Below are 22,027 nucleotides of genomic sequence, written 5' to 3'. Positions count from 1 at the left end.
TACGAAATCTAATAATGTAATTTAAATTAAAACACTTTTTGAATTTCGAAACCTTGAAAGCGTCGATTGAAACAAATAATTGGAATAAATGTGGTTACATACAAAATTCTAAATATTACTCCATATTGCTATATGAGTTTATTTGGAAAAGTGAAGCTTGTGAAGGGGTTTGTTGGATAATGCATCATAATTGCGGTCAATATAGTTGTTCTATGGAGCCTCGACTTGATAGTATTCTCTGAATAGATAATTTCAATCCAACTTTTCATTCATTGCTTTCGGCATTCCTATCAGCTAAATTTTTGCTTGTCTATATTTCACTGTACCAAATGATATTTAATCAGTTTGAAGTTCATAAATTAATATATATCTACTCCACCAAACAGTTAAAAGTGCAGTGAGTTGATAAGATTGCCAGTGTAATAAAGTTAAGAACTTTTCCTTAAGTTCTGCAATAACAAACAAATTAAATAAAAAAAACTATTATACTCTGTAGCAACATATTACAAGAGTATAAAAATAGAAAAAACGACTTCTTATCTATAGACCAGTACTCAGACAGATATGGATCTATGGTGCACAACTTTCGACAGTGTGCTAGCGCACATAATAAGATAGTGATCCACTAATTCCGAAAACAAAATACTAAGTCTAATTATCAAAGCGCTTTATTGTATTGTGAATTCTGCGTAATCTCGGTTAAACCAGAAATATCGAAAATTGCACATAAAACAAGGTTGCCAACTCATTATAAAGGTGAAGTATGATGATGATTACTTTGAAGGAGATGAAATGGACAAAAGTCACCTTTCAATTTGATCACAGTAGTATATTCAAGTCTCGCCGACGTTTCCTTTTGGGTATTACAAATATCGTGGCGAACTTAGTATACCTTGTTCAGGGTATAATATTACCATGAAATGTGTCGAATAATATAATATATTAAGCATTAACATTTAAGTCAACTAAGTACCACAAAAGAAAGCAAAAAACAAAATATCATAAAAATTTCTTGGTAAAAACACGTTGCGTAAGCCCTGCCCTTAATACGTCCCTGGGTATAAATCTGAAAATATACAAAAATGTACTTATGGCCATTTAAGTATAAATAAGAACGGGCTTGTTATCCTTATTCATTTCCTAAAATATCTGTATTTATCATATCAATTTATTAATTAATAGAATTATTAACATTTACATAAAAAACTATCAAATCAACAACATTCGTCTATTTTAATGGTTCAAGCTGGTGTGGTGTTGGTATAACCCAACCACCGTATGCCGCTTCTAATTCACCAGCAATTTGAAAGCATAGCTTATCTTTGTATGGCGCTGCGACCACTTGAAAGCCGACCGGCAAGCCGTTATCATCGTGTCCCATGGGTATATGAGTAGTCGGAAAGCCAAGTATATTAAATATCATACAATAATCGACATTACTAAGAAACAATATCGAAGAATTATGATGAATTGCAGGTACAGGAAATGTAGGGAAAAAGAAAACGCCATTATTGCCGAGCAGTTTCTAAAAACGAAGAAAATTATACGTAATGTTAAAAGGCAATATTCGGAAATATTAATAGACTTACAGCAAACTTAGTTTTCAGCTCCTCCGCTTCAGCTTTGTATTTCAATATATTTTCCGTGCTCATTGTGGCGTTAAAACGTCTTATGGACTCAAAGTATAAAGCGTCTCTGGTGTATTCCGATTTGCCTAATATTGCTTTACCCATTTCAGTTAAAAATTCATTTAAATTTTTTTTGTTTGCAGTGTTGATTAAATAAGGAAAGTCTTCTAAGAGTACCAAACTGCCGAGCGATATTTCGAGTGAGTTTCTGAAATCAGTCATTGGTGCTCGTTCAACTTCACAACCACGACTCTTTAAGTACTTTAAAGCAGTCAAAATAGAAAGTGCCATTTCAGTTTCGGGCGATTTATGTAAAACACCATTAAGCCCATCAAATCCAAGTGCGTAAAAAATCTGTGGGAAGAAGGCATTTAATTACTAACTTTTGTTTTCCAAGTAATACTTAACATAGTGTACTGTCCAATATTCTACCTTAATATCTTTTGTTTCAACCGGTGTGAGTAAATCTAGTTTTTCAGCATTTTTACCGGCCATAATTTGCGTTAGTAGGCCTAAGTCACGACCAAATCTTGTGATTGGACCTAATTGAAGATACTCACGGCAAACTTTGTCTTTGGAATCTGGAAAATGTCCTTCTATCGAAGTAATACCGCCTGTGGGTTTGTGACCGAAGACGCCATTGAATAAACTTGGGAATCGTATGGAGCCAGCAATATCGGAAGCAACACCGAATAAGCTTGCGCCTGCGCCATTCAGAGCACCCTATATAAAAGAAAGTGCATTAAAAATGTTTTTTTTTTTGCTAATTACATATGTATGTACTTCTCCACCGGATGATCCACCTGCTGTACGTTTATTGTCGTATGGATTTAAGCAACGTTTCTGTGTTGCCGGGTTTGTTTCCATGCTAAAGCAATATTCCGGTGTTATGGAGACCAATAATGGTATGCCCCCAGCCGCAACCACATTGTTCACGACATCACCATTCGCGGCGCTTATAAGATGAGCACGTTGACGGCTACCAACACGGATTGGCATGCCTAAGAAATTTTTATTATCGTTAAAATCATAACAGTTAAGATTCTTTACTAACATGCTGTTACCTTTCAATCCGCATGATTCCTTTACCGTAAATGGTATACCCAATAAGATATAGCGTCTAAAAAGTGCTGATAATTGTTCACCCGTGGCTTTTGCGATTAGTCCATCAGCGCGCTTGGCATCTTCCAGCGCGCCTTCGAAACGATCTTGTACTACTGCATTGATATGAGGATCTACCTCTTTGATACGTTCTATGTAAGCTTTCACCAGATCCACAGATTTTAACTGAAAAGTTGGTAAATCAGTTCAATGACGAGTCATTTAATTAAGGGGGTTCAAATAACTTGATATTCGAAAATATGGTCCCACCTCAAACAGTGTGCAATGTTAAGTAGGACAAAATTGTTATTTACACGAGGATAATGTGTTATTTAACAGAGATATGCCCGACAGTTTTATTAACTGCATCTGGAGCATATAAGGGGTCAGTAATATTTAGAATCTTTACGCCAGGGCATGAACATGAAAGCAAATAAGTGACTATACTCTTTTCAAATAGACGTACTTCGGTGAAATGCTAAATATACTTATCACTTTGTTGTTTTACAAATTTCTCTATAGACCGAGTGTTCTGCCCCTACACCACATCGAGAAAGTATACAGGTAGCTATTAGATCACGCCTCTAATTTGCTTCAAAACTTACACTGTAGACGGAAATTACAAAAGCATGGAGATTTTGTTTATAAATAAGATTCTGTGTGTTTTGCGCCTAAATTAATACAAGTTGGACAAACTTCTATTTTCTTTTTTGCCAGCTATATCCATGTCACCTATAATTATTGAAAAATAGTACATACATATATACATATTCTATAGTATTACAAGCATTGGATGCTCGAAAGTATGTATATAATAATAGGTTTATGTGAACCAAATGGAGTATTGGTTTGATTTGGCCCATTTTAGGCATGCGGGCATAGCTGTGGTCATAGAAATATTTTCCCTAATTTTCTCTACTCGGCCTTACAGATTACCTGATAAGTTGGTAAAAATCAGCCATTTGCACTGGAGTCATATATCATCTCAATAAAATCATGTGATAATATTCTATTTAATATTATACAAACCAGCTTGCGCCTCTCTCTAGCCATGGTATATCGAATACATTGATTAAAAAGTGGATAAAATAGATGTTTCGTATATAAAACGATATAACTTAATCAATTAAAAAGACCTTTGTCCAATATTTGCATTATTCCTATAGTAAATAATATTACATGCTTAGTATTGTAAAAAAACTACAGTAGTGTTACTTTCAGACCCCAGCAGGCACATGTCTTTAATTTTTTAAATTATAGGATTATGTAATACTGCAATAATAATACTTAGCACCTTCTTATTTGTTCTATTATGCAATTAAATTATTTTACAAACAGAAAAGCCTCGAGTAATTACAATTATTTACATAAACGACATGGCAGTTTGTTACTGTATTAGTGCATGTATAAATGGGGTAAGGAACTGTATAGATTAAAATCGATAAGTTTAGATACTAAAGAGAAAATAATAAAAGCATATAACTCATTGGAAAGGTAGTGAATTTCAATAGCAAAGGAAAAACAATTATGGGTGAGAGGGTATTTGAGTTGGGTGTTTAAAGAGAAAATCTACAAATTCGTATTTACAGATGGTCAAGTAAGAGCGTGGTCGTGTTAATTTAAAAAAAAAAAAATATTTTATGAAACTTTCATATTTATATATACATTGTACACATTACAAACAATGATGCAATTTGTTCAATACGCCAGTCACCACCGGCGTCGATAATTGCCTGGCATTTCCGAGGCATTCTTTCTACTAATTTGACGGCATATTCCTGTGGCAAGTCTCTCCAGATCCGATGAATTTCGTAAGACAACTACTTCAAAGTGCATGTGCGTCTACCACGAAGCTTCTGTTTAATATATGCCCACACATTTTCAATAGGGTTTGTATAGGGCGACTGCGACGGCCAATCCAATATAACGATGCCAGATTGAGTTTTCCACTGAGTACAGAGCTTGTTGCTTGATAGTTTCGTAAGATATATCTAAACCTTTTGCCATTAATTTTGCTAGTCCTTCCCGCAGTGTTAAAGCAGGATTCCGGGAAAACAGATTCACTCTTCTTTTTACATCTTTTTTGTTCACTTTTCCTATCGAACCATGTTCTGGTAAATCATCTACATTTTTAGCCACTTTATATCGTTGTATCCACTTCTGTACAAATACCTTCGACTTTTTCATATATTTAGCAGCGATGATTGCGACATTTTGGGACCTTTCGTGTAGATACAAAGGAACAGAGCCTTGTAGCGCAACGCGTACTTAGCACTCATGGCGTTTAACGTGATTCTCTTTCAAAAGAAAAAGATCTTGTTTTTTCTCCTTATTTCAACTTAATATTGAAGAAGGTTTCTAAAATTGCTTTTCAAAAAAGTCGGATGGCAGTGACCTGTTTTTTTACAGCGGCTACTTACTTTATCAATTCGTTTTAGCCCACTACTAGTTTCTTTTTTAATTTATCACCTTTTTCAAAGTCCCTAAGTCTTTTCGTCCTGCTCTGGTAGTGTTATTGACATATTCAGCCTCTTGAATTCTCCTAATACCGTCTCGTTATTGTTCAAGGTAATATTTATTTTACAGGAGATAACTTGTTTTTTCTTCATTACTTTTTATGGTTTTTAGACTAATAATGTCTAAGATACTCCAAGAGAATATTGTACCTAAGGGAATTAGTTTCGCTATACATATATTTTTTTCAAACATTTGATTAAAAATGTAAAGTTTAAAATGAGTTTTCGTATCTAATATTGTCTGAGCAATGGTTGAAAATCAAGAGTGTTCACAAATACAAGTAGCTTTTTCATTCACTTTCTTTGGACTAAACTGTGTTCTAGCGCAGAGTAAAAATGAATGAAATCGGTCTACAATCACGCCTTCTTCCCAAATGACACAATTTTAAATTTCATTTGATTGTTTCACTTTATGTTATTCAAATTGAAAAGCAATTAATAAAGCGAGATACAAATTTACACGAATAATGCCTTTGAAGTGTGCCATCGTATGACCACAAATTATCCAAATTCAATAAAAACTGTTCAAGCCACTATGTACCGAAACCAACCGTGAACCCAAGTGCCCATAGTTGACTTTTATCTGAAAATTTCGGTCAATGTGTGAGATATATAATTTAAATTCATAGATAGTCGTTTCCCAATAATAGTATGTATGTTTGTCAAATATTGTTTGAATCGTTTCAATAACTCTCTTAGCTTCCATATACCTAATATGTATAAAGATGTGCGAACTTCCGGGTGAACATCTAAATCTTATACAAGAAAATTTTAAAATTAATATGAATAACATATTTTCTTCTCTTTCTGTGCCAAATTCCACTTGAACACTTTTTAGAAAATATATATATTCTGCTCAAAAATGTTATTAAATGTTTATAACATTACACAAACTTAAGCTGGCACAATTCACAAAAGTACACATTTCGATCACTCACATTTATAACGAATATTTTGTTTGACACCACGGATATAGATTCTGCTCTAACAATACCAACATTCAAACTTAGGCTGTTCGAAAGAGTTTTTGTTTACCTTTCGCTGTCGCATCAGTTTTATCACGTCCACTAATGGATATGTTACCAACTGGTTACGAATAGGCGGTATGGTGGATGGACCTTTGCGCGCCAATAAAAGGTTCAAGAGCGGATAAATCACAATTGAGATCAGTTTTAAAAAACATTGTAATAAACGCAGTAGAAACTCCATTTTTAATGAATTTTATTTATATTTATCATATGTGTGTTTCTGTACACTTAGTTACCAATGCCAAGTACGGCAAACACAAAATATTAAGCAACAAAAATATGCTAATGAATGAAAAATAGAGAGAAAGAACTCAAAACCGAAATTGTGAAGTATTTTTAGTCGTGCGCGCGTTTACTACGTCTACGAATGAATGAGCGAAGCCTACTGAACGCAAGACCCCAATTGGAATTCACAACAGGCGCGACGCTACAATAATGTCAACGTGTGAGATACTCAACGAGCGAGTAATTGTATCAAAGTGCATGGATTAGGGTTGTACATTTGACATTTGGGAAGGAAATTTCAAAGAAAAATGCTGTGAAATTTTAGTGTTTACTTTTTCAATTTTTTCGTTTTCATTTTTTTTAGTAAAAAAAAACTTAAATAGTTTGTATACAAGTTATGAAAAATATTAAAAACTACAGTTTTTGCGTCTATGAAATAAAAGAGATATTAATATTGTTCACTGTATAAATATACTTTTCTTCTTTGATTTTGCAAGTTTTACTACAGGCAAATATAATCCCAAAGACTTTTCAGCTTAAGTCTAAACTTTCAAAATATGCAAAAAAAATCGATTTTTTCAAAATCCTAGACCAGAATACTCAATTAAGACAGCGTTTTGAAATTTAAGAAAAATGTTTTGTGTCTAGTCTCCACAGCATTTATTTTTCGTCATCTGGTACTTCTTTAAAAAGAACACTTATAATATACGCTTGTAGACCCATGGTGTGTTTAATTTTATACTTTTTTCTTTAATGAGCATCCCTAATGCACATACATTATCACATACAAGTGATAAGATTGTCGGCACAGTAAAGTAAAGCTTTTAGAGAGCGCATTCGAACGAACTTAGAAGTTTAAATAAAACATCGTTGCGATGAACTTGAAAATGAGCGAAAGTGAAAACAGCGCCGGCATTAGCTTAAGCGATCGTAATACATATGTATGTAATACATATATGTATGTACGTAAAATTAGGTGCTCATATTACTTGCTCGTTTAATAGCATTTAGAACTGACAACGTTGCTACGGTAAATTTTTTTTATCGACTAAGTTATACATTTATGTGAGATAACCTCCAATCGTTGGAGCGTGTCTAATCGAACACACAATTGGTATAAATGTAATTCTGAAGATCACTCTAGCTTGGGAGGCGTTTTGTTGGTTAGCTCATCTGATCTATAGTCAGCGAGTTAAGTACTATTGTTTTGGCATGAAATTGTTCTCTAAATGCAGCTTTTCTGCTTTTCTACATTTATAAATTTAAACATACTGAAAAATATTAAACAGTTTGATATTCATAAATTAATATACTATATGCATAATATATGGTCCCTAATCTACGGAATCGTTAAAACTGCAGCGGGTGGATAAGATTGTTGGTATAATAAACTTAAGAACTTATGGAACCTGCAATAAAAATACGAAATAAAAAAAACTGAAAATAGATTTTTAAAGAGTATGTAAAATATGAAGCGCCCTAATAATTATTGGTAGGTAAGACCTTTTCTTCTGGTAATACTTGTATTTCATATAATATGGTTTCGAAGTAATACAGCATTAAAATGTCTTTTATTCTTCGTGAGCATAAATTTTAGTCTGATGAAAGACCGTGAATTCAGCAGAATTCCTACAAATTCTTTATTTTTTCTGTCGTAACAATGATAGTCTTTTTGCGAATCTTCTTCTGACTTTCATTTTCTAGAAGTAAAAAAGGTTTTTGTTTCCTTTTATGTAAGCAAACAGTTTTAGTTGCCTAAATCTAATTTAGATGAATATGCAGTTATATACAAACTTAAACCGGATGGTGTACAAGGGTTATCTTTATGAGGAAGCTATGACATCTTTTTTGAATTTTGATAAATAATATAAAGGATTGCTTGAGAATTGACGAGTAAGATTCAGAGATCTTAATGGCATCGTTGGAATATCTGAAGGATCTGTGAAAACCATTTTGAAAGATCAATTGAGCCTTAAAAAAGCGAAAGCACGATTAGTTCCAAAATCACTATTTTTTTTTTCGAAAAACTGCTTATGAGATGTTGATTATAAAATACCCCTCAGTTTTTAAGATATCGTTTTGAAATTTTGCAAATGTCATTTTCTCTTCAGAAAGCTGCTCATTTGTCAGAACTGCCGATATCGGACTACTAAAACATATAGCTGCCATACAAACTGAACGATCGGAATCAAGTTATTGTATGGAAAACTTTTGCATTTGACGAGATATATTCACGAAATTTAGTAGAGATTATTTTCTCAGGTAACAATGTAATATTTGAAGGAATTATTCAGATCGGATTAATATAGCATATAGCTGCCATATAAACTAAACGATCGGAATCAAGTTCTTGTATGGAAAACTTTTGCATTTGTCGAGATATATCACGAAATTTGACATGGATTACTGCTTAAGATAATAATATAATCTTCGAAAAAATTATTCAGATCGGATTACTATAGCATATAGATTCCATACAAACTGAACACATAGTTATTAAGAGAAATGCAGCTGTGAAGAGTATATTAGCTACGGAGCAGCCGAAGTCAACGTTTTCTCTTGTTTTTGCTGAATTTTATGTGTGAGTGTTTACTTACTTTACCCAAAATATGCAGAAAAACTATAATGTGGAAACAATTATTTTATTTTTAGAATACATTTTTTTTTGTTTTATTAATATTTTATAAAAAATTCGCATAATAAAACATTTAAGTAATTGTTACTAAGTTTTATTAAAAAAAATTAACTATTACAGCTTGTAAGAGTGAGCGTTCAAAGACATTCGATATCAAATCAAATTTGAAGCCCAGAGAAACATTAAACAAACATTTCCACTTACAGTTTGTTATACTATATTTAATAATGTGAAGAGAAGAGCTTTTGAATATAACATTAATAGTTACTCAGAAAAACCATTAATCATCATCAATCATAACTAAAAAGCGTAAAAGAGAAAGAATGATAGAGCTTAATCCCAAATTAAGTACATTAGTGCACAGAACCCAAAGCTTTTGCCATATCGGAAACTGTTGAAAAGCTTTATGAATTTAAACTAGAACCACATTGAAAGCTTTAAAAAGCTAATAAAATTCATGTTTTTATATCATGCTGCAGCGGTGGCACCCAACCGCCGAAAGCGCCCTCCAGTTCGGCGGCAATCTGTAGACACAATTTGTCTTGATACGGCGCAGCGACAACTTGAAAGCCAATCGGCAAGCCTCTGTGATCCAAACCCATTGGCACATGTGTGGCGGGGAAACCCAGTATGTTGAACATGAGCATTAGATCCACACCCACCAAGTTCAACGTGCTTGTATGGAAGCTAAACGCGGAGGTGGGAAATGTGGGCAAGATGAGAACGCCATTGTTACCGAGCATTTTCTGAAAAAAAAACAAAACAAAATAATAATAAATATACAAGTAGTGGTTACATAATATGGTAAACTAAACGGTTTTCATCAACAGACTTACCACTAACTCTTCTTTCACCGTTTCTCTTTCGGCACGAAATTCTGCTGCTTCCTCATCATTTAGGTAAATTTTCTTCGTTCTTATCCACTCCATTATTATAGCGTCACGATTGTGTACAGATTGTCCAAAGAGTGATAAAATTAGCTCCCAAATAAGTTTACTTATTTCTGGCTTGGCTTCATTTGTTATGCTCGGCAGACCTTTCAGTTCGGCGAGAGCGCTTAAACCTATTTCTCTGGCGTGTACGAATTTTTCCAATTTAATCTATACATTTTCGTTAATATACAAGTATATTAGAGAAGCTTATGATTTTTTTGATATCACAGAACAGAAGTTAGAATAAGCAAAGGCTGGAGAGACTGATATTTCAGCTACATAAAATGGCATATTTTTATGTTTTATTGATATCAAAATTTTGAATGTGCCTATACTAAATATGTTATGGGAAGCCATGTGGAGAAGTTCACGTAAGTGAGAAAACTTCTCTGAGCGTCTGGGAATGACCAGAAACGGCTTTTTTTTGCATTTCAAACTTAGCCTTATCTACAGCTACACACGAAACCATTGATTTTTGGAAAAAGCAAAAAGCAATTAGTACGATTAGAAGAAGGAGAAAAAACAGACTGCCTACAATGTAACGTTACAATCGACCACAGCACTTGCGGGTGGGATAGATACTGAGAGAGACGCAGAAATGCGTGAGTGCCAAGAGCTTGACAAGTTGGCCGACAGGGGTAATGGTCGAAGATTCTACGAAAAGTTGCGTCCACTAACATGAGGTTTCAAGACCGGAGTATTTGGGTAAAACCAATAATAAAGTTGGCTTCATTAAAGTGTTATAACCACTTATTTACCTTCTTATCACTAGCAATATATGTCTTAGAAGAAGAAATGTTATAAAATTAAATTTCTTGCCTGCTCGGTGGTAAGTCCACCTTTTTGGAAACATTTCACCGCTCTGGTTATGGCCAATCGAATGTCGAAATCAGTTGGCTGGTGCATGAATGCTGCAAAACCCTCAAAACCATAGGCATAGTAGATCTGTAAAAGATATTTATATATATTTTTCAATTATTCAAATACTTCATCTTTCATACACATACCTTTATGTTCTTCAATTGGACTGGTTCGTCAAATTTCAATTTCTTTGCATCTTCACCAGCCATTACTTGCATTAGTATGGGTAAATCCTTAGCAAATCGTGTTATTGGTCCTGAGGCTAAATACTGTGCGAAAGTCGGATCGTCGCTATATGGAAAGCTACCCTTAATTGAAACCAAACCGCCAGTCGGTTTATGTCCAAATACACCACAAAACATTGAGGGCAAACGAATAGAGCCTCCAATATCCGAACCAAATCCGAAGACGGAAGCGCCAGCGCCATTTAAAGCGCCCTATAGGCGATAGATTGAAAACATTATCTACTGTATTTGAAGAACAGCAAAAATTAGCTGTTAAATATTTTACCTCTCCTCCAGATGAACCTCCAGACACTCTGTTGAGATCATATGGATTACGACACTTTCCATACATTTTGGAGTTCGTTTCGTAGCTCATGCAGAACTCGGGATTTGCTGAAACCAAAAGCGGTATACAACCCGCTGATCTAAGGCGCTGAACGATGTCATTATCACGTTCGCATTTCAAATTCTTTCGATAAATGTTACCCACAACAAACGATAGACCTATGAATAGAGACAATAAAGTTAAGAGACTATGTGAAACCCCTAAATATGTTCAAGAGAATATTTGAAACGTCTTTATTACAATCACACATAATTTTCCTTATCCGTCAGTGACCTTTAAGTTGATAGCGAAATCTTTGGTTGAATTTGAAAAATATATATGTAAGTCTAAGGTATTAAGGGTTTCAGACTTGGGCTTTTGTATCTTAGTTTATCGAAGTTTATGTTTTCTATAATGGAGGCTGGAAAGCTTTACGATTTAAAAAATTTATTCCTTTTTCATAATACAGTTGGAAATGTTCGAAACTGGTATACGTAAGTGAATCTATTCAGAAAAAGAACATGTTTGAGACAAGTGATCTTTATAATCAAACTTTGTGTAATAATTCTCCTAATCCATCATATTTTCATCATCCTAAAAAATTACATTGATGTTGAAATTGGATAATAACAACGCCCAAAAAACTACTAAAAAAACAATATTTAGCTAACGAAGAACCTTATAATCAATAAATGTCTTTTTCTGAAATTCTACAATAAGGTCTCACTAACTATAAACTCTTATAAAAAAATAATTTTTCCTGTGTACATCGGCTGCGAAAGTTGCCATCAGACTCAGAGCGTCAGGGTTCCTCAAAGAACACGTGTCTGAACCCTCGGAAATCCTCACTCACTTTGACTTCATACCGGATCACTTGGATGATGGATTCGCCAAACCGAACTCTGGCGGCTCCTTCTGTACACATATAACGGTGAGGAAGTTTTGGGTTGGAAGAGGTCGTTGAAGGAGAGGGGCAGTGAGCTTCTTCACTGATGATTCTGACTATTGCAGTGTCTTCCAGGCCGAGGTTGCAGCCATTAATATAGCAGTACATTTACTGTTCCGGAGTGCAACATTCATCAGAGAAGGGACCATCCACCCTGATAGCAGACCGGCGATACTTTGAACTAATTAACAGTGCATTCAGGGCTGATCAAAGAGTGCCTAACCTCGCAGGAAATTGTATAGCTGATGAGCTAGCAAGAAAGACGTGCTCTCGTATCCTCTTGTGTTCTACTACTTAAAAGCAGCTTCCGCTATGTCAAGCGCTGGACCATCATTGCTACATGCGCTCTCGCAAAAGCCATTTGGCCCAAGATCGACGGCAAGAGATCTAGTGATCTTTTTGCCTTTAGAAAGCTAAATTTTAATGGTCTATATCCCTATTGGCGTCCATGCAATAAGGCTGGGAGTCCTGCCGGACGCCATCTGCAGAAGGTGTATTGAAGGTGTGAGGTGGAAACAACTCAATACTTCCTTCTTGACTGTCTGACTGTCCTGCATTTGGCAGGTCAAGACTTAAACATTTGGGTGCGCATAATTTCGGACATCCCGCCGAGCTGGTGCGAATGGAAATTAAACGGCTGTGCAAATTTGTATTGGCTACTAAGCGTTTTGCTAATTTATAGTTCGAACACAGGTGTTCTTCTTTTCTATGGCCTTTTCTACCCTCTGTACCCTAAACCATGGGTTAGTAATCTGTATACATATGTATATCACGTTGTATAGGTATGACAATTAAGAAATGAGACTGATTCCATAAAAATATTTATACGTATATTTGAAAATTATTCTACAACTCTGCCATCCCCTTCAAAGTAGTCCCCTTGGACAGCTATACGGGGATTCCAGCGCGTTTTCCATGCTTCGTAACATTTCTGGAACGCTTCGACTGGGATGTCCGTGAGTACCCTCGTCACGGTCGCCTAGATGTCCGTAATCGAGTCAAAATGGGTTCCTTTGACCACCGATTTTTGTTTTAGGAAACAATAACAAGTCACAGGGTGACATGTCGGGCGAGTAAGGCGGCTGTTGCAACACGGCGATACCTTTAGAGGCCACGGCGACGATTCCACGGCTATCAAAAAAGGCAATAATCATCGTTTTCACCTTCGACTTGCTCATGCGAGCTTTTTTCGCCAATTCTTTGCCAATAGACATGAGGGTTTCTATGCGACTACCTTTAAAAATTTGTTACTCTGAACATAAAGTAATTTGATACTGAAAATGAGTAATCGACTTATAAAATCATGAATATTTCATGATACCGTAATTTCATCAAATGCAGCATGTAACCTAAAGTTTTCTAGGCTATAATCATGAAAATCTTCTTTTCATTGGAAGGGTTGTTTACGTGTCGGGTTCCAAACCCTGCGCACAACCCAGGGGTGGGCATGTTTCGCCTTCTCCCTTCAGCTCGCCTTCGCATGTTTTTTTTGTCTACATAGAAGATACTTGGTCTAAGGCCGGAAGTCGTGAGCTGCTTGAGCTATATGTAAAATAATCGTTTCTGGCCACTCTCAAGTGAAAGGCACTCAGAGAACTTTCCTCGATTGCATGAAACTCTACACATGGCTCCATCCTCTTCATGAAGATATTGGACTAGCGAAGTAAATTATATTTATTTTGCAGAATTTTGTCAGCATCATCGTTTCGGTATGATTATTATTATACATATAATGATAAAACATCGTACTATGAACATATATTTTATGTTGTAGATTTTAGGGTCCAAAATCATTCTTCTAATAGTGCAATAAGTAAAATGACTAACGATGTACAAAAATGAAAAATTAAAAATAAAATTCCCGACTTTAAGGTTACAAAGTTCGCATAGTTCCTCTCAGACTGACCGCTGAATGAAATATAAAAGCTGACCTTAAATGACATCTCGGAAATGAGGAAATGTATGTGCAGTTTTTATTGCTTTATGACTCATTATAAAAAAATGTATTGCGTAATATACGTAATAAATGTGTCTAAAAGCTTTTCATGTCATTAGAAAGTTCAAAAATCGCGTCATTACATTCAACATACAGCTCACCTTTCACCCCGGCCGACTCTTTTACTGTAAACGGTATACCCAACAAGGGGTAGCGTCCGAAGAGTGCGACTAATTGCTCATCATTGGCTTTGGCAATTAAACTATCCGCATGTTCTGCTTCCTTCAGCGCTTGCTCGAAGCGATCATCAAGGACGGCATTTAAACTTCCATTGACCGCCTGTATTCGCGCGATGTACGCTTGCACCAGCTGCTGGGCGGTGATCTGCGAAGAACTTTTTTAATAAATATACCATTTTTATGAATATTAAAAAGCGTTGGTACCTTTTTTTGTCGCAGCTCCACAACTAATTCGCCAACAGATTTTAGCAGCAACGCATCTTGAATTGGTGGATAATCAGGCAGTTTACGCGGCAACAGCAAATTAACAAGCGTATTGACGATAAAGCATAATGTATTGCCAAGTGCAAAAAAAAAACGCACTACGAAAAGCATTATATTGAATTCGGCATGCAAATGTGACCGGCTGAGAAATTGTTCAACTATAAATATAAATATTTCCCAAATGCATACTAAATATGGGGTATTCTATACCAAATCGAGCACTTTTGAACCCGACCCCTTTAGATTTTGCTGAAACTTATCCATCCTTTTCTACTCTTTGAAAAACATTGTTGAGAATTTTTTCAAAATTTTTTGACCAACTTCAAAAAAGTTATGAATTTTTCAAAAACATGGAAAAAAAAATTTCCTTAAACTTTATTTCTATCATATAAAAAATATATGTTACGGTTATGTTTTAGACAGTATGAAAAAACCGTATTCATAAATCGATACACACTAGCGTATAGTTTCTAGTATACTGACTATAGGTAAGTCTATAATTGTTCAACATTAGTTTATCGACCTTACTAATGGTTAAAATCTGAATCTTGGTGATTATATTCGTAAATTAAGTTTATAAATTGAGAATATTATATCATAAAATTGTTAAATTATATGATAGAAATAAAGTTTACGGAAAATTTGACAATTTTTTTTTAAATAAATAAAAAAATAAAAAAAAAAAATCGGCCCACTCCGGGATTAGCAGGGATAGTTGTCAAATTAATTGAGTTTTTTTTTGAGGAAAAAAAAATGGCGAACTTTCAAAAAATGGCGAAAAAAGCGATTATTTTATATAATTGATCGTGTTAAATTTTTTTCGTGTATTTTTTCGAAAAGTTCATTCAAAAACAAAAATTAAAAAAAAGGTCCCCAAAAGTTGTGGCTATTTGAAAATAAAAAAGCCATTTTTTTGAAAAATTCATAATTTTTTTGAAGTTGGACAAAAAATTTTGAAAAAATTCTCAAAAAGGGTAAGGATGGGTAAGTTTCAGCAAAACCTAAAGGGGTCGGTTTCAAAAGTGGTCGATTTGGTATGGAATACCCCATACATACATATGTACAGTAAAAGGTGGTTTTTTGGGAAGTATAGAAATTTTATAGAAATACAAAGGAGAGTGGGAAATGAGTTCAATAAAATACCTTTGCATTAATTCTTAATATTTTTGGCAATTGCTTTCGAGCATTGTGGATTTACATCTTATGAATTTTCTACTAAGTTTTCGAACATAGCTGCGCTATCTCAGAAAAAAGGTAATCTAACGAAACTGAATGCTATTTTCTCGATTATCGATTGCAGATTCATTTCTCGATTAGATGATATGAGAGTAATTTGGACAATAGTCCTTCCACGTAAATGTACAAGTTTAAAACAAAATTTAATATTTGCTCTTTGTTCAAAATGCATTTTACGACCGATGACCAAAAGCTGCTGTCACTTTTTGATCGATAACATCGATTGTAGTTATCCAATTGTCTAAAAGTATTTACGAACTGTCAACAAGAGATCAATCTTTGTATTTCATATACCCACCAATAGGTGGCCCCACCAGAAACAGTTATATTTAAAAAGTTCTGTTTCTTTTGCGACAGACCTTGTATACCGCCAAAGAACACTCTTATACATACATGCTTTGATGATAATTCAGAAGTTTTCAATAAATTGATACAGCAAAATGAGTAAACACGTTTTTTTAGATTATAAAAAAGTCTTTAATTATACCCTGAAAAGTTTACCCCGATGTTTTTAGCACCCAAACGAAAATGTCGAAGATCCTATAAAATGTATATACTCGTACATCAGAGATCAGCATGATGAACAGATTCAATTTAGCTACGTCCATCTGTCTGTCTGTATACACGCGAACTTGTAATATCAACCTCAAATTTTGCACACATTCGTTTGTTACCAATAAGATGCTCATTTGTCGGAACTTCCCATATAGGAAGGAAGTTGTCATACTAATTGACCGACCGAACTCAAGTCATTGATGGGAATCTTTTTGATTTGACAAGATATCTTCTCGAAATGCATATGGGAAGAGTGTTTCGCTTTTGTGAAGCTGACGTTAATGTTTTTTCTTGTTTTTACTTGAATTATTTCTTTAATGTGTCCTATCTTTCAGTTTAAATATGGAATATTACTAAGATTTGTATTAAAAAAACTAAAAAAAAATTAAAATATCAAAAAATATTAAATAAATTTAAATATCTGGTTTTTGCTCGTGATATCTTTGGCAAGATGATTTTATTTTTTTTATTGATTGCTGAACTTTGGAAGGTAAGGCGAATATATTAAAATAGTTTTAACACCTTATTAGGAATTCTAAAAGCAATTCATTCTGCACCAAAACATATTTGGCTTAGGTTAATTCAAGACCCAATATTTTCTTACACTTCTTTTCAATGAGAACCAATTCGAAATGAAAATTCTTATGATGCCGGTATAGTAATTCTAGTGGTACAAACGGCCTAAGTTTGTTATAGATGACTCATTTTCTTAATGTTTCTAAAATATCGTTCGTCCAAAAGGTTAATTAAATTAAGAGTTTTTTTATACATGCGGCTTACAGCGAGGCAATACTTTTGTCGCAGTTGGATTTTTTGACAGATGATACTTGATTTGTACTCAGTTTGGTTTGTCAATTCATAATCAACAGGCTTGCTTCACAATAACGTTTGCAAGTCATGCAAATTTATTACTAAAATGTTGGCATCGTAGGTTATTTCCACCCTGACATGCAATAAATGGTGCTGAGTCTGTCAACTTTATGGAAGATTTTTCGACAGGATCTTGGTTTGACCAGCAAGCGCCACACACGTTCGCTGAATGAGCCCAAAACGAGATGGCTACCGATCCCGATTTGTACAAGAAACTTTTGTTCAGCGCTGAAGCTTACTTTTAGTTGAACAGGTATGTTAATAAACAAATTTTTCGCATTTGGAATGTTGATAATTGTTGAGACGTCGATTTAACACTACTGGGCAATTTTTTTTTTGGGTTAAAGTCACTTGTCTACGCTAATAAGTCTGAGGTAACTCTAATCCACTAAGGTTTTGATTATAGAGATTCTAGACACTCATACACTTTGGTGTCTTCTTATAATAGCTTTGCTGCTTTGTAACTGTAGCTGTAGCTGTAGCTGCTTTGTAACTGAAAAGGATCCGAATTTTACCCGATTAATGACCTACATATCTTCTTTCGATGACCTCGCTTTGTTTGAGCCGATAATTAAATAAATTTTTTAAAATAAAATCCCTATTTCTGATCGCAAAAAACTTTCTTTTTACGGCAGATAATGAAAATATCATCCGATATTCGCACGCAAATCGATTACACGAACGAAATGTGCTTACAATTTGTAGATCTTTCACTTTTCACATAGCATCAAGGTTCACATAATCAAGAGAAGCTCAAAGAATATATACTTATAGGACTGGGAAAGGGTCGTATGCCAAAAGCTAGGTGATATTTTGGTGAAGATTGTATACTTAATCTTGGTTATTTAACGATTGCCTAAAACATTTCACGAACAGGCAGTCTGTCCATTTATTTCCGCATAGAATAGCAGTTGAAAAATAAAATTACTTCATAAATCTGATTCACGGGTTCCTTTACCGAACCGAACGATGTTCAATCGAAACACATTTATTTGGAAATAGTTAAACTATACATTTGGCACTGAGGATAACACAGAACTTTAGCATAATCTCTCGAACACGGAACCACTTAGAAATTGGTACATATTTCAAAAATTTCACAATTTTTAGGCTAAATTTTAAAAACTGTATATTTTGTGACTGCTTGAAGGGTAGAAAAGGACGGATAAGTTTCAGCAAAATCTAAAGGGGTCGGGTTCAAAAGTGAATGCTTGATAATATATCCAGAATAGTGTATATTAAGATATTAAGTTTGCCATGAAGTTTTTATTAGCTGCAAGGAAACATACAAGGTGCGTTCTAATGTAAACACTTTTTGAATCTAGTGCCCCCTGGTTTTTTTTTTTTTCAGCTACTTCAACGAGAGGACCCTATGCTATAACACAAACCAGGGCTACAAAAAATACAAAATCTCTGGGGGAGTGCCACAGGGATCTGTACTTGGGCCCCTCCTCTGGAATATAATGTATGACGGAGTACTGCGACTCAAAGTACCGGAAAACGTTCATATCATTGGGTTTGCAGACGACATTGCCGTGGTGGTAATAGCTAAACATATAGAGGATATAGTTTCGGTAACCAACACAACAATTTCTCAAATTAGCGACTGGCTCGAAACTAATGGACTATCTCTGGCAGAGAGCAAAACAGAAGCCGTACTTATTACAGGCAGAAAGGTCCGGGAAGTTGCTACATTCTGCTCTAAAGGTGTAAGCATAACCACTCAGCCTGCTATAAAATATTTGGGTATCGTTCTTGACGCAAGATTATCGTTTAAAGAACACGTAGCTTATGCAAGCGAAAAAGCTACGAAAATATGCAGGGCTCTAACCTGGCTAATGCTCAATACCCGTGGACCAAAACAAAATAGGAGACGACTACTAGCCGGAGTATTAAAGTCAGTTGCTCTATATGGCGCCCAAATATGGGAGAAAGCTCTTGAAGTCAAATCATATCGTCGCGGCCTATTTTCTACGTACACCATATGCGCATTAAGAGTATGCTCCGCGTTTCGTACAGTATCCGAAGACGCTGCCCTAGTGATCGCGGGCTTACACCCGCTAGACCTCTTAGCCAAAGAGCTCACATACCGTTCAAATGAGAGAGTAACGCCCAGAGTCCAAAAGGAGAAAGCCAGAGCAGATACGGTGAAGCGGTGGCAAAAACGATGGGAAGACAGCCGAAATGGCCGCTGGACTTTCCGCCTAATCCCTAAAATAGAACTATGGCTTAATAGACCGCACGGAGAAGTAGATTTTTACCTCACCCAAGTTCTCACTGGACACGGCTGTTTTAAATCATATTTGAAGCGATTCAAACATGAGGACAACGACGTATGCGATTATTGCGGAGGCGAGATCATCGAGAATGTGGAGCACACAATGTTCCAATGTGCGAAATACGACGAAGAAAGGCAATTTTTGAAAAACGCATTCGGGAAAGACCCAACCCCAGAAAATCTAGTGTCTCAAATGGTAGAATCACTAGATAAGTGGAAAGCCGTGTCCGAAGTGGCAGCAAAAATCATGAAACGCCAAAGAGCTGGAGAACAACAACGTAGAAGATTACTACAAATTCCAACGAACAACTAAGACGCGACACACAAACCATGACTGGAGCAGACAAGGAGGTTTTGGGTGACAACCACTGTACTAGGGGGGTATAAGACAAACCGAGGTGGGGCCAAGTAAATGCAGCTTGCTACGGAATGCATTAGGACCATCACGTACGTATGAGTAATACTCAACCTTCCTCCCGACGTAATACTTGACGGTGGTACCGGGGGGTTCGGTACAGGACAGTAGGAGGTTTAGTTCGGATTAAAGTTCCACACTGACTTGGGTTCAGGCTTTCGATGCTTCCTCCTCGTACCAAAAAAAAAAAACAACCGGCCAAAGAGCTAAAACACTCGTTCGACATGCTTTTGTACCGTGCAAAAAGCTGTATTGAAGCAGAAGGAGACTATTTTAAATAAAATAAATTGATTTTGCCGAAAAAACTATTTCTTCTATTTTTTTTAAGTCCGATTTACTTTGGAATACACCTTGTATGGCTGCCATACAAACGGAATGACCAAAATCATGTCTTTGTATGGAAAACTTTTTTATTTGACAGAATAACTTCATGAAACTTCAAATGGATTATTGGCCAATGAAATGATGTAATCTCCGAAGACACTTTGTAGTTTGGACTACTATAGCTTAAAGCTCACATACAAATGGACCGATTAGAATCAAGTTCTTGTATGAAATATTTTTTATTTGTGAAGGGCATTATAGTTTCGGTGCAATCAAATTTGATAATTTTTCTTTGTTCTTCAATGCTTTGTTTCACCATTTATTTGAGTACTTTTTATATTGGCTTTCTTTACTTTACAACATTCTTTAATGCAAATGTTTAATATGTTTTTTTTTGTTTAATTGTTTTTTGTTAATACACATAGTGAGCGAATAATTAATTCCACATTATCTAGCTACACTTTAGCACTCTGATATAGCTAGGTTGTGCCGGCGTTATTGTATTTTTCTTCTACACTAATTGTTACACAATTTCTTTTTTGGTTTGACAAAGTGTCACACTTTTCTCCTCATTTATTTTTTTTGTCATATGCATACTTTTTTTTAAATTTACCGTATTTTATAATATTTTATAAGTTGTTTACTACCGATTATCCTTGATTTGATCACTGAGTCGATTACGATTTGTGTATTTCGCCCGTTCCGTTGTTGCTTTCACCTTCAGCACGCGTCCACTACTGAGGTGCAATCGAATTAGCTTAGCCTCACTAGCGCCAGCAAAACTTTTTAATCAAATGCCCGTATTTGCTTATCCGTTCTTACATGTATATGTGTGCGCACCTTTACTCGGATTTAAGTACAGGTACTTATAAATTTCGTATGATTACAATTACGCACACCCAGCTAAGCGCTCGGTTTATGTACTGATTTTTTTTGTTTCTATTTTTTTGTTGTCATTTGCGTTCTGAGACAAAGTTCAATTTAACTCACTCTTACCTTCAGTGAATAATTTTTTTAAGTAGCGGAATCGTTTGCTTAAAACGATTTGCAATCACTAATATATTCCGCTATGCAGTTGTGCTAATATATACATATGTATGTTTTTGTATTACTATATACAGAGATATACACATTTGTAAAATTCTCTTTCATATTTTTATTGTTGTTATTCGCTTTCTAAGCTGATTGCGCGCCTTAAAGTGTTGTGATTTGACGAAACAGAATTTACTAGTGATTAATAGTGCATTGTTTAACCCCTTCGGAGATCAGAAGACTTACGTCGATTTCACTGAAATATTGGAACTGAATAGCTGGAGCTGTTAGTATTGTGACAAGGGAATATTTTAATTTTGCGCTTGGGTGTCCAATTATAGATATATTTGGCCTCAAGGCATTATATCGAGACCTCAAAGTTCTACTTATTATAGTTAACGCCTAATAAAAGTGAGCCTGCGTCTGTGGTATGAAAATCTTGGTGAATCCTATGTAC

The 22,027-nt window shown here is 35.1% G+C and overlaps 2 protein-coding genes across 4 annotated transcripts; both read right to left on the bottom strand.

Moving 5' to 3' along the window:
• Positions 1 to 1,120: 1,120 nt before the first annotated feature.
• Positions 1,121 to 6,668, bottom strand: LOC105233940 (fatty-acid amide hydrolase 2-B). Its single transcript, XM_011216117.4, has 6 exons — positions 6,281 to 6,668; positions 2,693 to 2,915; positions 2,412 to 2,629; positions 2,061 to 2,351; positions 1,590 to 1,982; positions 1,121 to 1,525 (listed from the first exon to the last, which is right to left on the bottom strand). Exons 1-6 carry the CDS (start codon positions 6,452 to 6,454, stop codon positions 1,229 to 1,231), a joined length of 1,596 nt encoding a protein of 531 aa, XP_011214419.3. The 5' UTR covers positions 6,455 to 6,668; the 3' UTR covers positions 1,121 to 1,228.
• Positions 6,669 to 9,211: 2,543 nt separating this feature from the next.
• On the bottom strand, positions 9,212 to 21,392 carry LOC105233939 (fatty-acid amide hydrolase 2). Of its 3 annotated transcripts, none has more exons than XM_049450484.1 (8): positions 21,152 to 21,392; positions 14,801 to 15,018; positions 14,519 to 14,741; positions 11,437 to 11,654; positions 11,073 to 11,363; positions 10,885 to 11,010; positions 9,970 to 10,233; positions 9,212 to 9,879 (listed from the first exon to the last, which is right to left on the bottom strand). In XM_049450484.1, the coding sequence occupies exons 2-8, from the start codon at positions 14,969 to 14,971 to the stop codon at positions 9,589 to 9,591; spliced, it is 1,584 nt and encodes a 527-aa protein (XP_049306441.1). In that variant the 5' UTR covers positions 14,972 to 15,018; positions 21,152 to 21,392; the 3' UTR covers positions 9,212 to 9,588. The 3 variants fall into 3 exon arrangements, with proteins under 3 accessions (XP_049306441.1, XP_049306442.1, XP_049306443.1); XM_049450485.1 differs by having other exon boundaries at positions 21,186 to 21,338; XM_049450486.1 differs by having other exon boundaries at positions 21,136 to 21,292.
• Between the last annotated feature and the right edge of the window lie 635 nt (positions 21,393 to 22,027).

Source organism: Bactrocera dorsalis, chromosome 2 (genome assembly GCF_023373825.1).
Source record: "Bactrocera dorsalis isolate Fly_Bdor chromosome 2, ASM2337382v1, whole genome shotgun sequence".
Classification (NCBI taxonomy): domain Eukaryota; kingdom Metazoa; phylum Arthropoda; class Insecta; order Diptera; family Tephritidae; genus Bactrocera; species Bactrocera dorsalis.
This window is presented reverse-complemented; position numbering and strand designations above follow the sequence as displayed.

What these genes read in the sequence shown, in the direction of transcription:
- LOC105233940 (XM_011216117.4), bottom strand. Translation starts at nt 6,454, where the DNA reads ATGGAGTTTCTACTGCGTTTATTACAATGTTTTTTAAAACTGATCTCA. An exon ending in GGAATCATGCGGATTGAAAG is followed by an intron (nt 2,630 to 2,692) that starts GTAACAGCATGT and finishes AAAATTTCTTAG; the next exon opens with GCATGCCAATCCGTGTTGGT. An exon ending in AGCTGAAAACTAAGTTTGCT is followed by an intron (nt 1,526 to 1,589) that starts GTAAGTCTATTA and finishes CTTCGTTTTTAG; the next exon opens with AAACTGCTCGGCAATAATGG.
- LOC105233939 (XM_049450484.1), bottom strand. Translation starts at nt 14,971, where the DNA reads ATGCTTTTCGTAGTGCGTTTTTTTTTTGCACTTGGCAATACATTATGC. An exon ending in TCCAATTGAAGAACATAAAG is followed by an intron (nt 11,011 to 11,072) that starts GTATGTGTATGA and finishes TATCTTTTACAG; the next exon opens with ATCTACTATGCCTATGGTTT. An exon ending in GTGGACTTACCACCGAGCAG is followed by an intron (nt 10,234 to 10,884) that starts GCAAGAAATTTA and finishes GAAAATGTATAG; the next exon opens with ATTAAATTGGAAAAATTCGT.